We start from the raw sequence: 13,750 nt of genomic DNA, 5'->3' as shown, positions 1-13,750 counted from the left end.
ACAATTCTGAGTACAAAGCAAAGTGCTCAAAAATTGCTCAAGAAATTTTAGTCATTTTTATTGCAGCATGGTGAGTATCCCATTCCTAGAAACACTAAGGCACATAAGGAAGGACTGCCTATCAGAACTGTGGTAGGTGTGAATTAATGCAGAACTTTATCTGTATAGTTGTACTTTGAAGTCCATTCTCAATCTTAGATGCTACATTTATATAAATGTAAAGCATAATAATTATCTAAATGTAGAATTATATGTTTAAAATTATATGATTACATCAACTGATGTAATTCATAGATTTTCCCTAGGGTTCTGTTTCCTGAAAATTCTGTAACGTATTAGTTAATAAAGTCTTTTCGTTTGTTTTTGAAACTGAGTCTCACTCTGTCGACTAGACTGGAGTGCAGTGGTGTGCTCCTGACTCACTGCAACCTCCACCTCCCAGGTTCAAGCAATTCTCATGCCTCAGCCTCACGAGTAGCTGGGATTACAGGCCTGCACCACCAAGCCCAGCTGATTTTTGTATTTTTTTAGTAGAGACGGGATTTCATCATGTCGGCCAGGCTAGTCTCATACTTCTGACCTCAAGTGATCCGCCCACCTTGGCCTCCTAAAGTGCTGAGATTACAGGCATGAGCCACCACGCCTGGCCAGCAAAGTCTTCTAATATCTTCCCTTAGGATAAAACAAGAGAAGTGGAATAGTAAAGGGCCATAGCCTCAAACAAATGAGAAATCATAATGGGAGCCAGGAATGAGGGATTGAACACTCATAAAATATTAATTATTGTACAACAGAGTTGTTCTGTCAACAGCTGACTTTGAGTCCTTGATCAATCATCTCTCAGCCCCCTGCATACTTTGATTGCACAGTTGACCTTATCACATTGTTAGGGTAAGTGCTATACAAAAGCAACTTTGGACTCTCCATTGCACATAGGTGGCCCCTTCAAGCCCCTTGCCTGTGTGTGTTCTGGAGGTGACACTAAACTTGCGGGCAGCATCAGGAGACATGCTTGAAAAAACTCTTTTTACTCAGATTAAATTATTAACTAACTTTCAATTTCCTTTAACTTATTACAGACATCTCTACCTGTAAATAGGTACAGATTAAGCTCTCCGGTCAACAGCTGTCATTGTGTCATATCGTCAGATACCCGGGGCTGCTGCTCCTTGAGGCATCCACAGAATCACATTTTCCAGTGTTGAAAGACCTGAAAGATCATGGTGCCTTCATTTCAACTGTGAGACATGAAGTAATTTTCCCAAATCTGAGACATTAAGATATAGTGCAATAAGGGCCGGATTAAAGGTCTCCTGATTTGCAACAATGTTCCCTCCATCTCCTTTACTGCTAAACAGACTCACACACACACTCCTGCAAACAGTTGTCTTGTCAAGTGGGAAATGAATGCTCTTACAAGGCTCAAACTTGTGAACACATCACTGACCAGCACAGAGCTGGCTGCAATAGCGCCCCAATTAAGGTGTTTTACATGCAACTGGTTCAAACCTTCCAAGTACTAAATTAAAACAATCCTTTCAAGAAGGAAATTCTGTTTCAGAAGAGGACCTTCATACAGCATCTCTGACCAGCAACTGATGATGCTATTGAACTCAGATGCTGATTCGTTCTCCAACACGAGATTACCCAATCCAGGAGCAAGGAAATCAGTAACTTCCTCCCTATAACTTGGAATGTGGGTGGAGGGGTTCATAGTTCTCCCTGAGTGAGACTTGCCTGCTTCTCTGGCCCCTGGTCCTGTCCTGTTCTCCAGCATGCTGTGTCTGAAGCTCCCTGGAGTCTCCTGCATGACAGCGCTGACAGTGACACTGATGGTGCTGAGCTCACCACTGGCTTTGGCTGGGGACACCCGATGTAAGTGCACATTGTGGGTGCTGAGCTACTATGGGGTGGGGAAAATATGGAGTTGTGTTAACATTGTGCCCAGGCCATGTCCCTTAAGAAATTGTGAGGTTTTCTTCAGAGATTGCCCATCTTTATCACGGGATCCCAAATTATTTCCTCCACAAAAGGAGCTTGGGTACTTGCCCTCTCCATGAGACTGTGTAAGGGGCCTTTGCACAAGTCATTTCTTTTCAAATCTCCACCAATAAAACCTTTGCATCATATGTCCTCAGGGTCTTTAGAGGATTTACAAATAAGGATGCTAAAATAAATTCCCCATACAGCACTTCCCTTTATTATGTTGACTTACGTCAGACAAAAGGAGGTTCTTACTGAAAATTTTGTGGGAGTCAAGGGAATTCAAAGGGTCTCTCCTAGACTATCCAGTGTTAGGTTCTCCACAGGACCTTTGGTGTTGGCCCCTCTTCCTCATATGTGAGGATGGACCCAGTGGCCTCCCCATTAACTCCTTTCTTTTCTTGCTGAACTCCAATGTTTATAAGGCCTGTATCCCTGTAGCGTATGTAGGTTCTCTGACAGAAGTTATACTTAGTGCTCTTTCTTTCTTATGGGGAAAAGTCCCTGGAACTGAAGCTGAGATTGTTAGTACTTGGAGTCACCTTACAGATACAGAGCATTTATGAGGTATTCTTTGGTGCCTAAAGAACTTAAGGCATCCTCTGAAAAACTGGCCCAGGTTCGTGTTCATTATGAATCTTTTTTAACCTTTCTGTACTTGTTTCTCTTACATGTCCTATGTGCTCTAACTAGACATGACAGAAGAGATTTAACTAACGTTGTATAAATTATATGAAATTCTATTTTTGTAAGTCAAAAATAATCAAATACCAGAAATTTAATAATGTTCAAACCATATACTCTGTGTGGGGTTACCGAGACAATGCGGACATTGTTCACGTCTCAAGGGCTAAAAGCCAACGAGCAAGTCCTGGGAACTCATTGTCTTACTGGGGTCTTGTCCTAAATTTCCTAGGTTGACCCATCATGACCTCAGCTTTCCTTAATTAGCCATGTCTGCTTACTTCTTCCTCCAGTTTCTATTTTTCCCCAGCTATGTTGTCATCATTTCCAGAAATCTCTAAAGCTTGCACAGAACCTTAGCACTATGAGATTCATTGAAAGACACTTTTTTTTCTTTTTGAGGTAGGGCCTGGCTCTGTCACCCAGTCTATAGCTCAGTGGTGTGATCGAGGCTCACTGCAACCTCTGCCTCCCACGCTCAAGTGATCCTCCCTCCTCAGGCTCCAGAGTAGCTGGGAATACAGGCAGGCAACCACGCCCAGCTAATTTTTATAATTTTGGTAGACATGAGATTTTGCCATGTTGCCCAGGCTGGTCTTGAACTGCTGGACTCAAGCAATCTTCCTGTCTTGGCCTCCCAACATGCTAGGATTATAGATGTGAGCCACTGTGCCCAGGCAAAAAGAGATGACTCTTAATAAAAAAATTTCCTTTTTCTTAAATTATTGTTTCTTTATCTGTGAATTCTTCTTCCAACTAGAAGGAGAAGAAAGAAGAAGTTTGCCTGTATTTCTCACTGGGAGGAGAAGGGGTCTAGTGTGACATTAAAATGAAAGAGTGCTGGAGCTTGAGCCCCTTCTTGCTTTCCAGTATCCCCACAGTGATCAGTTCCCATACCCTGGTTTATTCATGTAAATCACACTTATTTTTCTCAGCAGCTACTCTTTACCAGGCTCCATTCTAGGTTCAAATCATTCTATTTGATTAAGATAGAGAGGGTTCCAACTCTCATGGAAGTTACACAAGAGTAGAGGAGACAGACACTAACCCAATAAGCATTTGACGAAGAAAATGTTAGAGAGTCATAGTGCACTGAAGAAAAGACATCAGGTTTGTGAAAAAGAGAGAAATGGATTCACCTACTTTAGTTCATATGTTTAGGGAGCTCTACCTGAGAAAGTGACATTCAGCTGAGACAACAAAATAAGTAGACAGTCGTGAAGATCTAAGGGATGAAAGTTCCAGGGAGACCGAATCGGGGGAAGCCCTGATGTGTTAAATTATGTGGAGGGAGAGAAAGAAAGCTAGAGGGGCTGATGTATAGAAAGCAAGGAAATGGAGAGGCAGAAGATGAGTGTAGGACACAGAGAGGAAGTCAGGAGCCTCATCATTATAGGCTCTGATGTCCACAGTAAAAAAATTAAATTTTATTATTTATTTATTTATTTATTTGTTTGTTTATTTTATTTTATTTTATTTTATTTTATTTTGTGATGGAGTCTCTCTCTGTTGCCCAGGCTAGATTGCTGTGGCACAATCTCGGCTCACTGCAACCTCCGCCTCCTGGGTTCAAGCGATTCTCCTGCCTCAGCCTCCCGATTAGCTGGGGCCACAGGCGCATGCCACCATACCTGGCTAATTTTTTGTATTTTTAGTAGGGATAGGGTTTCACCGTGTTAGCCAGGATGGTCTCGATCTCCTGACCTCGTGATCCGCCCGCCTTGGCCTCCCAAAGTGCTGGGATTACAGGTGTGAGCCACTGCGCCCAGCCTATATTCAATGTTTAAAACTAATTCTAGCTACTCTGTGGGGATTGGATTGTTGGGGTTCACTAGTGGTTAGGAAGACTATTTAGGAGCACAGCAGGAAATTCTTCAGGGAAAACAGGTTTGTGGCTTCATGGAGTACATTAGTGATAAAGACGGTGAAAAAGATAAAGTGGACAGACTTGGCATGTATTTTTGCTTAGCTTGTTAATGAATTACTTTAAAGGGGGCAGAACAATCAAGCTTATTCCTAAGGATTTTCTTTTGACAAATAAATGGGTGGTAGTGTTGTTTATTGAGATAGGAAAAACTATGGGAGGAAATGATTTGAAGTGGGTGGTTTGAAATAAAAGTTTTGTTTAAATACGAGATGATTGATTGACATTTATGTGGAGAAATCCGAAGGTCAATGGCATTTAAGAGACTCATGGTGAGGCCAGGGCTTCAGGTATTTATGTTGGTGGCAGCAATACGTGTAGTGTGTTAAATTCTAGGGAGTGGAAGAGGATACATAGGGAGATGGATTGTGTGAAGAAAAAAGAACAGGGCACAGGTCAGCAAAGGGGGCTGAGAAAGAGCCCAAGGATGTTGGAGAAAAACCAAGAGAACATCATGTGTGTAAGTCCAGGAAAATAGATTATTTTCAAGGAGAAGGGAGAGGCCAATTGTGGTGAGTACCACTAAGAGGAGGGGCAGGTGAGAATATGACAGAGAAGCAAGTGCTGGGTTTGGTGGAGTCGATATTTGCAGTCAATGGAGTATCCAGGTAGGAAACTGGATTGGACCATTTGAAGAGTGAGTAAAAGTGAGGACGAGGTTAAGGTTGACTGTTTTGAGTAGAGAGCTTCAGGGAAGGATTGTTCTCTGGGTTCAGGGAGCCAGCTGAACCTAAAGGAAAAGGCTAAAGAAGCTGAAGAGAAGGAGGAGGACCTGTGAACCAGAGATGCTCAGTCATTATTAGCGAGGAAATACGGAGAGCCCCTGTGTGCAGTGGTGACTACTCATGCAAAATGTCACACAGCCAATATTTAACACAGCCAGTATTTCACACAGCCAATATTTATTAGTGACATAGCATGTACCAGTTATTACTCTAGGTCATGAGAATGGAGTGATAAATAAAATGAATCCAGTCGCCATCACTATATGCCATGTAACATTTTGCAGTGACTGTGTATCAGGCCTATGAATTTCAGTATTCAATTTCAATAATGATCCTGTTGTATCTGTGGTATTTAAAAACATATACATCTCTGGAATCTAAAATTGAGAGGTTATAAGTAAAACCCAGTATTAGAAATTTAGTGCTGGAAATCAGATTGCAGTTTAAATCTGAGCATATAGAAAGTCCCTTTCTTCTATGTCAGCAGATGCCTTTTGTGTGAGGTTTAGGTGTACTGCATTATTTGACATAAACCAGTGTTTCTGCCCTATGTCTTCAGAATGACAATTCTTTATGAAACTAATAGAAGAACAGAAGACAACTGCAAAATCATGATGAAGATACTAATTGCTTTAGAATTAAGGAATACAAAAAATAATATGAGCTGCAGTTATAGGATCATAAAAGTTAAAATGGGAATGTATTCGAGTGTTTATTATGTGATCAGTGCTAAGAAGTGTCATCATTTAATTTTACACTTAACGGTAATCCTGTGAGGATGACGCTATTATTAAATGCATTTGATAGATTACAAAAAGGCTTATGGTTGGTAAAAATTGACCCAAGTAGAAGAGATCGTGTTTTTATTCAGGTTTTCTGATTATAGAGTTTGAGAGTTTGACCATCATTAGTGAGTAGTGACTATATTGTGTCTGAATTATTGACACAATTTCTGATATTCATATGTACCAGGCTGTTTCTTAGAGTGGGGACAGAAATGCAAGGGCTGCTAGTTCTGATGTATAGGAGAAACTTTCATTCATTTTGCATTTATCATTTTAAACGTTGTATATGTCTATCTGGGCATGTGTTCAAGAACACAAGGAAGTATTAAATCACTCCTTTTTCTGAGGTTTGACTAGCAAGTTGGGCTAGAGTTACAAATAAAATACAGGTTCCTAGTGAAATCTGAATTTCAGATACACAACCATAATTTATTGGAAATCCAAATTTAACTGGGAATCTTCTATTATTCTCTGCTCTAGAACGCCACACTTCTGATATTTCTCATTCCTGTCTAAGCTCTTGTGTGTTTGGTTTTTGGCCATCGCTTTCACTGCTCTTTAAGCTCCCCCAGCGGAGTGGAGAGGTCTGTTTTCCCTCGTTTGGATTCCTAGAGGCAGCGCAGGCCTGGCACAAGGTCATCACTAAGGAAGTGTTCACAGGGTGAACGCGGTGGGTGCTGTTGAAGGTACCGGTAAAGCGTGTGGGATGAGAGAAGGAGCAGAGAGTGTCTTTGGGGCTCCCAGGAAGAGGCGGCGCGGGCTGCGGTGCTGGGCGGATTCTCCTCCAACTCCTGCTTGGAGTTCTCCAGAACAGGCTGGAGGCAGGGAGGGGGTCCCAAAAGCCTGGGGATGAGAAGGGGTTTTCCCGCATGGTCCCCCAGGCCCCCGTTCGACTCAGGAAGACGGAGGATGAGCCCCTAGGTTGCTGGTGGTGGGCGTTGCGGTTGGGGCCGGTTAAGGTTCCAGTGCCCGCACCCCGCTCAGGGAGCCCCGGATGGTGGCGTCGCTGTCCGTGTCTTCTCAGGAGGCCGCCCTGTGACCGGATGGTTCGTGTCCCCACAGCACGTTTCCTGTTGCAGCCTAAGGGGGAGTGTCATTTCTTCAATGGGACGGAGCGGGTGCGGTTCCTGCACAGATACTTCTATAACCAAGAGGAGTTCATGCGCTTCGACAGCGACGTGGGGGAGTACCGGGCGGTGACGGAGCTGGGGCGGCCTGTCGCCGAGTACTGCAACAGCCAGAAGGACATCCTGGAGCAGGCGCGGGCCGCGGTGGACAATTACTGCAGACACAACTACGGGGTTGGTGAGAGCTTCACAGTGCAGCGGCGAGGTGAGCATGGCCGCGGCGGGGCCTGAGTCCCGGTGAGCTGGGAATCTGAGTGAGTGTGTGTGTGTGTGTGTGTGTGTGTGTGTGTGTGAGAGAGAGAGAGAGAGAGAGAGAGAGACAGAGAGAGACAGAGAGAGGAAGAGAGAGAGAGAGCGCCATCTGTGAGCATTTAGAATCCTCTCAGTCCCGAGCAAGCAGTTCTGAGAGCACAGGTGTGTGTGTAAAGTGTGGATTTGTCTGTGTCTGTGTGTCTGTTGTGGGAGGGGAGGCAGGAAGGGGCTGTTTCTTATCCTTGGAGACCTCTGTGGGGAGGTGACAAGGGAGGTGGGTGCTGGGGGCTGGAGAGAGAGGAGACCTTGATTATCTCGGTCCTTAGAGATGCAGGGAAGGGAAATGTAAGGGGTGTGTGGTTGGGGTGAAGGTTTAGGGGAGGACTGCTGAGGGGTAAGGCAGGTTTGGGATAATGCGAGGAGGCCAGTTCCAGACTCTCCCTGGCATACACCCTTCGTGTAATCTCTGAATTAAAAGTGTGTGCTGTTTGTTTGTAAAAGCAATAGATTAATTTCTAGAGGAACTGAGTAGACCTCTGAGGCACCTCTGAAGCTTCTTTAGATCTAAATTTCTTCCTAGTTTTTTGTTTTTTTCAGTTTGTATATTTTTACATAGTAGAAATGACTGTGAAACTAACTTTTTGAATTAAAGTTTTAACACGGTTACTATTTTATTATAATGCTGGTAGTTTTCTAGTAGTTACATATTATTCTTTTATATATAATATTTGTGACACAACTCACCTCACTTTCCCGTTTGTTGACCTTTATTATGACATTCACCAGAAGTTGAAATTGTGTGTTTCTAGTTAATTTTTAATTTATATTTTTTATTTGTAATTCCTTTGAATTATTTTGACCTATTTATTGGCCGATTATAATTATTGCTCTAAGAATTCCCTATTGTATTTGGTAGGTAATGGACAATGATCTACGGTCTAATATCTTGAGGGCTTAGTATTTTTCTCAGTGACTTTCTGCGTTCTTTGTACTATAAGATTATTAACACTTTATTGATATTTGATCCAGCATTTGCTCCAGTTTGTGGTTTGTATGTGGATTTTGAAAATTCTTTTCCATGTTAAGAATTTGAACATTTTTATTTAATAAAATATATTGTAACATTTTTATTAATGATCTACAATCCATCTGAAATCTGCCATTTTGTGGCATTGTTGTCTCCAGGTTTCTCCTTACTTCTAAAAAAAATATTGTATTTATTGAGAGTATGCTAGTGTCGGGGATTTTCCTGGGCATAAGCACCCCAAGTAACGAGTCCCAGACACTGCCTTAATCCAAATGTGATTCTGGAAAGAAAAATCATTTTACAATGATAGGCCTAATAATAATTATGCTTGTGTTGCATGGGAGATGCATTGATCAGCTAAATCTAAATATAAGAACTTTCAAAACTAAAATCACGTTCCCTAATCCTTCTCTCTGCTTCAGGACTCATGCTGTTCTAAGTAAAAATTTGGAGAATCATTTCTGTCTGTCCCACCTTCCCAGGGGCAGAACAATTTCTGTTGTGTTCTAAGGTGTGAGTGCATGGCAGTAGTATTCCTAAAATTCATACTTGGTTTCCTCATATACCCAACTCTGTCCCTTTATCTATGCATATTGCTTTAAATCATATTTTTCTGTCACGGTGTACAAGGATGATAAATAGGTGCCAAGTGGAGCACCCAAGTGTGATGAGCCCCCTCACAGTGGAATGGAGTGAGAAGCTTTCTGACCTCATAAATTGAAGGCTATCTTCAGTCATTGTTTTATATATTTTACGTGCATTAATCCTCATATAACCCCAAGAGGTAAATTAGTATAATTATCCTTCATTGTAGGTGACAAAGTTGAGACACAGAAGAATCAAAAAACTCTTCCAGGATCAACCAGTAAAAGGCAGACCCTGGATTCGAACCAGGCAACCTGGCTCAAATATCAGTTTTAATTACTACACTCTGTACTTTCCAAGATTTGTAAACACTTTGACAATGCATGCCAATTTAAAGCTATGAAGAAACAAACACAATTTTTCACAACACCTCTCAAATCTAATGGGTCCTCACTGTCAAGATTAAATTCCAGGCTGATGACACTGTAAGGTCACATGGCCAGCTGTGCTATAGGCCTGGTCAAGGCCAGAGCCTGGGTTTGCAGAGAAGCAGACACACAGCCAAACCAGGAGACTTACTCTGTCTTCCTGACTCATTCCCTCTACCTTGTTTTTCTCCTAGTCCAACCTAAGGTGACTGTGTATCCTGCAAAGACCCAGCCCCTGCAGCACCACAACCTCCTGGTCTGCTCTGTGAGTGGTTTCTATCCAGGCAGCATTGAAGTCAGGTGGTTCCTGAATGGCCAGGAAGAGAAGGCTGGGGTGGTGTCCACAGGCCTGATCCAGAATGGAGACTGGACCTTCCAGACCCTGGTGATGCTGGAAACAGTTCCTCGGAGTGGAGAGGTTTACACCTGCCAAGTGGAGCACCCAAGCGTGACGAGCCCTCTCACAGTGGAATGGAGTGAGCAGCTTTCTGACTTCCTAAATTTCTCACCCACTAAGACGGGGACTGTGCTAATCCCTGAGTGTCAGGTTTCTCCTCTCCCACATCCTATTTTCATTTGCTCCATGTTCTCATCTCCATCAGCACAGGTCACTGGGGGTAGCCCTGTAGGTGTTTCTAGAAACACCCGTACCTCCTGGAGAAGCAGTCTTGCCTGCCAGGCGGGAGAGACTGTCCCTCTTTTGAACCTCCCCATGATTTCGCAGGCCAGGGTCACCCACTCTCCCCAGGCTCCAGGCCCTGCCTCTGGGTCTGAGACTGAGTTTCTGGTGCTGTTGCTCTGAGTTATTTTTTGTGATCTGGGAAGAGGAGAAGTGTAGGGGCCTACCTGACATGAGGGGAGTCCAGTCTCAGCCCTGCCTTTTATTAGCTCTGTCACTCTAGACAAACTACTTATCCTCATTGAGTCTCAGGCTTTCTGTGGATCAGATGTTGAACTCGTGCCTTACATCAAGGCTGTAATATTTGAATGAGTTTGATGTCTGAACCTCGTAACTGTTCAGTGTAATTTGAAATCCTTTTTTTCTCCAGAAATGGCTAGTTATTTTAGTTCTTGTGGGGCAGGCTTCTGCCCCATTTTCAAAGCTCTGAATCTTACAGTCTTAATTAAAGAGGTTCAATTTGGAATAAACATCACTAAACCTGGCTTCCTCTCTCAGGAGCACGGTCTGAATCTGCACAGAGCAAGATGCTGAGTGGTGTCGGGGGCTTTGTGCTGGGCCTGCTCTTCCTTGGGGCCGGGCTGTTCATCTACTTCAGGAATCAGAAAGGTGAGGAGCCTTTGGGAGCTGGCTCTCTCCATAGACTTTTCTGGAGGAGGAACCATGGTTTTGCTGAGAGGTTAGTTCTCAGTATATGAGTGGCCCTGAATAAAGCCTTTCTTTCCCCAAACGGCTCTAATGTCCTGCTAATCCAGAAATCATCAGTGCATGGTTACTATGTCAAAGCATAATAGTTTGTGGCCTGCAGAGACAAGAGGAAGGTTAACAAGTAGGGGTCCTTTGGTTTGAGATCCTGGAGCAAATTAAGGAAGAACCACTAAGGCTAATGGAATTACACTGGATCCTGTGACAGACACTTCAGGCTTCATGGGTCACATGGTCTGTTTCTGCTCCTTTCTGCCCTGGTTGGTGTGGGTTGTGGTGTTAGAGAAATCTCAGGTGGGAGATCTGGGGCTGGGACATTGTGTTGGAGGACAGATTTGCTTCCATAACTTTTAAGTGTATATCTTTTCCTCTTTTTCCCAGGACACTCTGGACTTCAGCCAACAGGTAATACCTTTTAATCCTCTTTTAGAAACAGACACAGTTTCCCTAGTGAGAGGTGAAGCCAGCTGGACTTCTGGGTGGGGTGGGGACTTGGAGAACTTTTCTTACAAGAGGTTTCTAAATGCACCAATCAGTGCTTTGTAAAAACACACCAATAGGTTCTCTGTGGCTAGCTGGATGTTTGTAAAATGGACCAATTCGCAATCTGTAAAACAGACCAATCAGCACTCTTTAAAATGGACCAATCAGCACTTTTAAAATGGGCCAATCAGCACTCTTTAAAATGGACCAATCAGCACTCTTTAAAATGGGCCAATCTGCAGGACATGGGCAGGGACAAATACAGGAATAAAAGCTGGCCACCCCAACCAGCAGTGGCAACCCACTCAGGTCCTCTTCCCTGTGTAGAAGTTTTGTTCTTTTGATCTTCACAATAAATCTTGCTGCTGCCCACTCTTTGGGTCCCTGCTGCCTTTAAGAGCTGTAACACTCACTGTGAAGGTCCGCTTGAAGTCAGTGAGACCACAGACTCACCGGAAGGAACAAACTGAGGACACACTAGAATGATAGTAGAGGTGATAAGGCATGAGACAGAAATAATAGGAAAGACTTTGGATCCAAATTTCTGATCAGGCAATTTACACCAAAATTCCTCCTCTCCACTTAGAAAAGGCCTGTGCTCTGCGGGACTGTTGGCTCTGGGAGACTCAGGAACTTGTTTTTCTTCTTCCTGCAGTGTTCTCATCTGAGCTCTTGAAAGAGGGGAAAAGAAACTGTTAGTAGAGCCAGGTTGAAAACAACACTCTCCTCTGTCTTTTGCAGGATTCCTGAGCTGAAATGCAGATGACCACATTCAAGGAAGAACCTTCTGCCCCAGCTTTGCAGGATGAAAAGCTTTCCTGCTTGGCAGTTATTCTTCCACAAGAGAGGGCTTTCTGAGGACCTGGTTGCTGCTGGTTCGGCAACTGCAGAAAATGTCCATCCTTGTGGCTTCCTCAGCTCCTGCCCTTGGCCTGAAGTCCCAGCATTGATGGCAGCGCCTCATCTTCAACTTTTGTGCTCCCCTTTGCCTAAACCGTATGGCCTCCCGTGCATCTGTACTCACCCTGTACGACAAACACATTACATTATTAAATGTTTCTCAAAGATGGAGTTAAATATCATCTGGTCCATTTGGCTCCAAAGACAAAAAATGAAAAGAAAAAGGGAAGATTATTTCCCAATAGAATAATGATTTTCATGTATATGTCATGAGTGCGTGAGGTAATGCATATGTTAAATAGCTGGATTTAGACATTCCACACTATAGGCATATATCAAAACTTCATACTGTACAATATAAATATACTATACAATTTTTACTTGTCAATTAAAAAAGTAATCCTAAGATTTAAAAAGGCAATGCATAAAAACTGAGAACAGACTATAACAACTGAAACAAACTGGGCAAACATGAGATGAGAAACCAGCCAGCAAGTCAATCAGAACTCTTTCTTCATCTCGTCTACAATACTTTGTATTTATAACTGTAAATTAGGGTATAGTGTTTCACTCCAGAGACTTCAATAATACAGTGTTATCAAAGGACTTGTACAGATTTCAGAGAAAGACACATTTAGAAGATGGAGAGTTCTCCGTTATGTTCTACCTGAGAGTCAGTATGAAATGTCAAATCTAAAAGTACATAATTCAGAGGTCTATTTCAAATTAATAATCATTTGAGCATAATTTCTCCACTGTCAGAGATGACTGTTATTTTCAATCAAATTAAAAGTTGTTTTTATGCATATCTTATTTTTAGTTATATGTTACTTGTACATACGTAGCAGTACAAGTACATATAAATCCTGTAAGAGTATAAATCCCATAGAAATATATTAAGCTGATAATTATGTCTGTTCTGTTTGATCACAGAGTTGCAACAAATAGGCCTCATTTCCTAAGTTGAGGAAATGATTTTCTCATTTTATATGAGACTTGTGGTGTGGAATTTCAAGGTAGAACCAAAATGTGTGGAATGAATATTTCAATGAAGATGCGTTCTGCTGCTAATAGCAGGAAATTGCATCTAGTGGCTTTATTTTTCTTTAACCTGTTATCTCACATAGCTGATAGATCCAAGGCTGGGCATCTCCAGGGTTGCTCAACTCAGCAGGCCAGTGGCATCACCAGCGATCCTGGAACTTCATAGCTCATCTCTCTATCACACACAGTAGCTCAGCTTTCCTGAGATGGTAGGGTGACCCCTGCAGCAGCTTTAGGTTTGTTATTCATTCACAACAACTCCCAAAGGCAGGAAAAGGATACTCCTTTCTCCTGTGTGCCATTATAAGGAGCAACTAAACTGTTTCCAGAGTATTCCCAGTACCCACTTTCTCACACATTGGAATGACCGTGGGATCACATGGGCTCAGACAAGCCAGGATTCAACCTTTGCAGAGTGG

General features: G+C 42.8%; 1 protein-coding gene across 11 annotated transcripts in view; it reads left to right on the top strand.

The window, feature by feature from the left end:
- The window catches only part of PATR-DQB1 (major histocompatibility complex, class II, DQ beta 1), a 56,614-nt gene extending 44,116 nt beyond the window's left edge, over positions 1-12,498 (top strand). For 8 of the 11 annotated variants that reach the window (XM_063811920.1, XM_063811917.1, XM_063811918.1 and 5 more), the window contains 6 exons: positions 1,080-1,875; positions 7,164-7,433; positions 9,715-9,996; positions 10,698-10,808; positions 11,286-11,309; positions 12,129-12,464. In XM_063811920.1, coding sequence (XP_063667990.1) covers positions 1,776-1,875; positions 7,164-7,433; positions 9,715-9,996; positions 10,698-10,808; positions 11,286-11,309; positions 12,129-12,142 — 801 coding nt within the window. In that variant the 5' untranslated portion in view covers positions 1,080-1,775 and the 3' untranslated portion in view covers positions 12,143-12,464. 11 annotated transcript variants of the gene reach the window in all.
- The last annotated feature ends 1,252 nt before the right edge of the window (positions 12,499-13,750 follow it).

The sequence above is a fragment of the Pan troglodytes genome, chromosome 5, assembly GCF_028858775.2.
Source record: "Pan troglodytes isolate AG18354 chromosome 5, NHGRI_mPanTro3-v2.0_pri, whole genome shotgun sequence".
Lineage (NCBI taxonomy): Eukaryota > Metazoa > Chordata > Mammalia > Primates > Hominidae > Pan > Pan troglodytes.
This window is presented reverse-complemented; position numbering and strand designations above follow the sequence as displayed.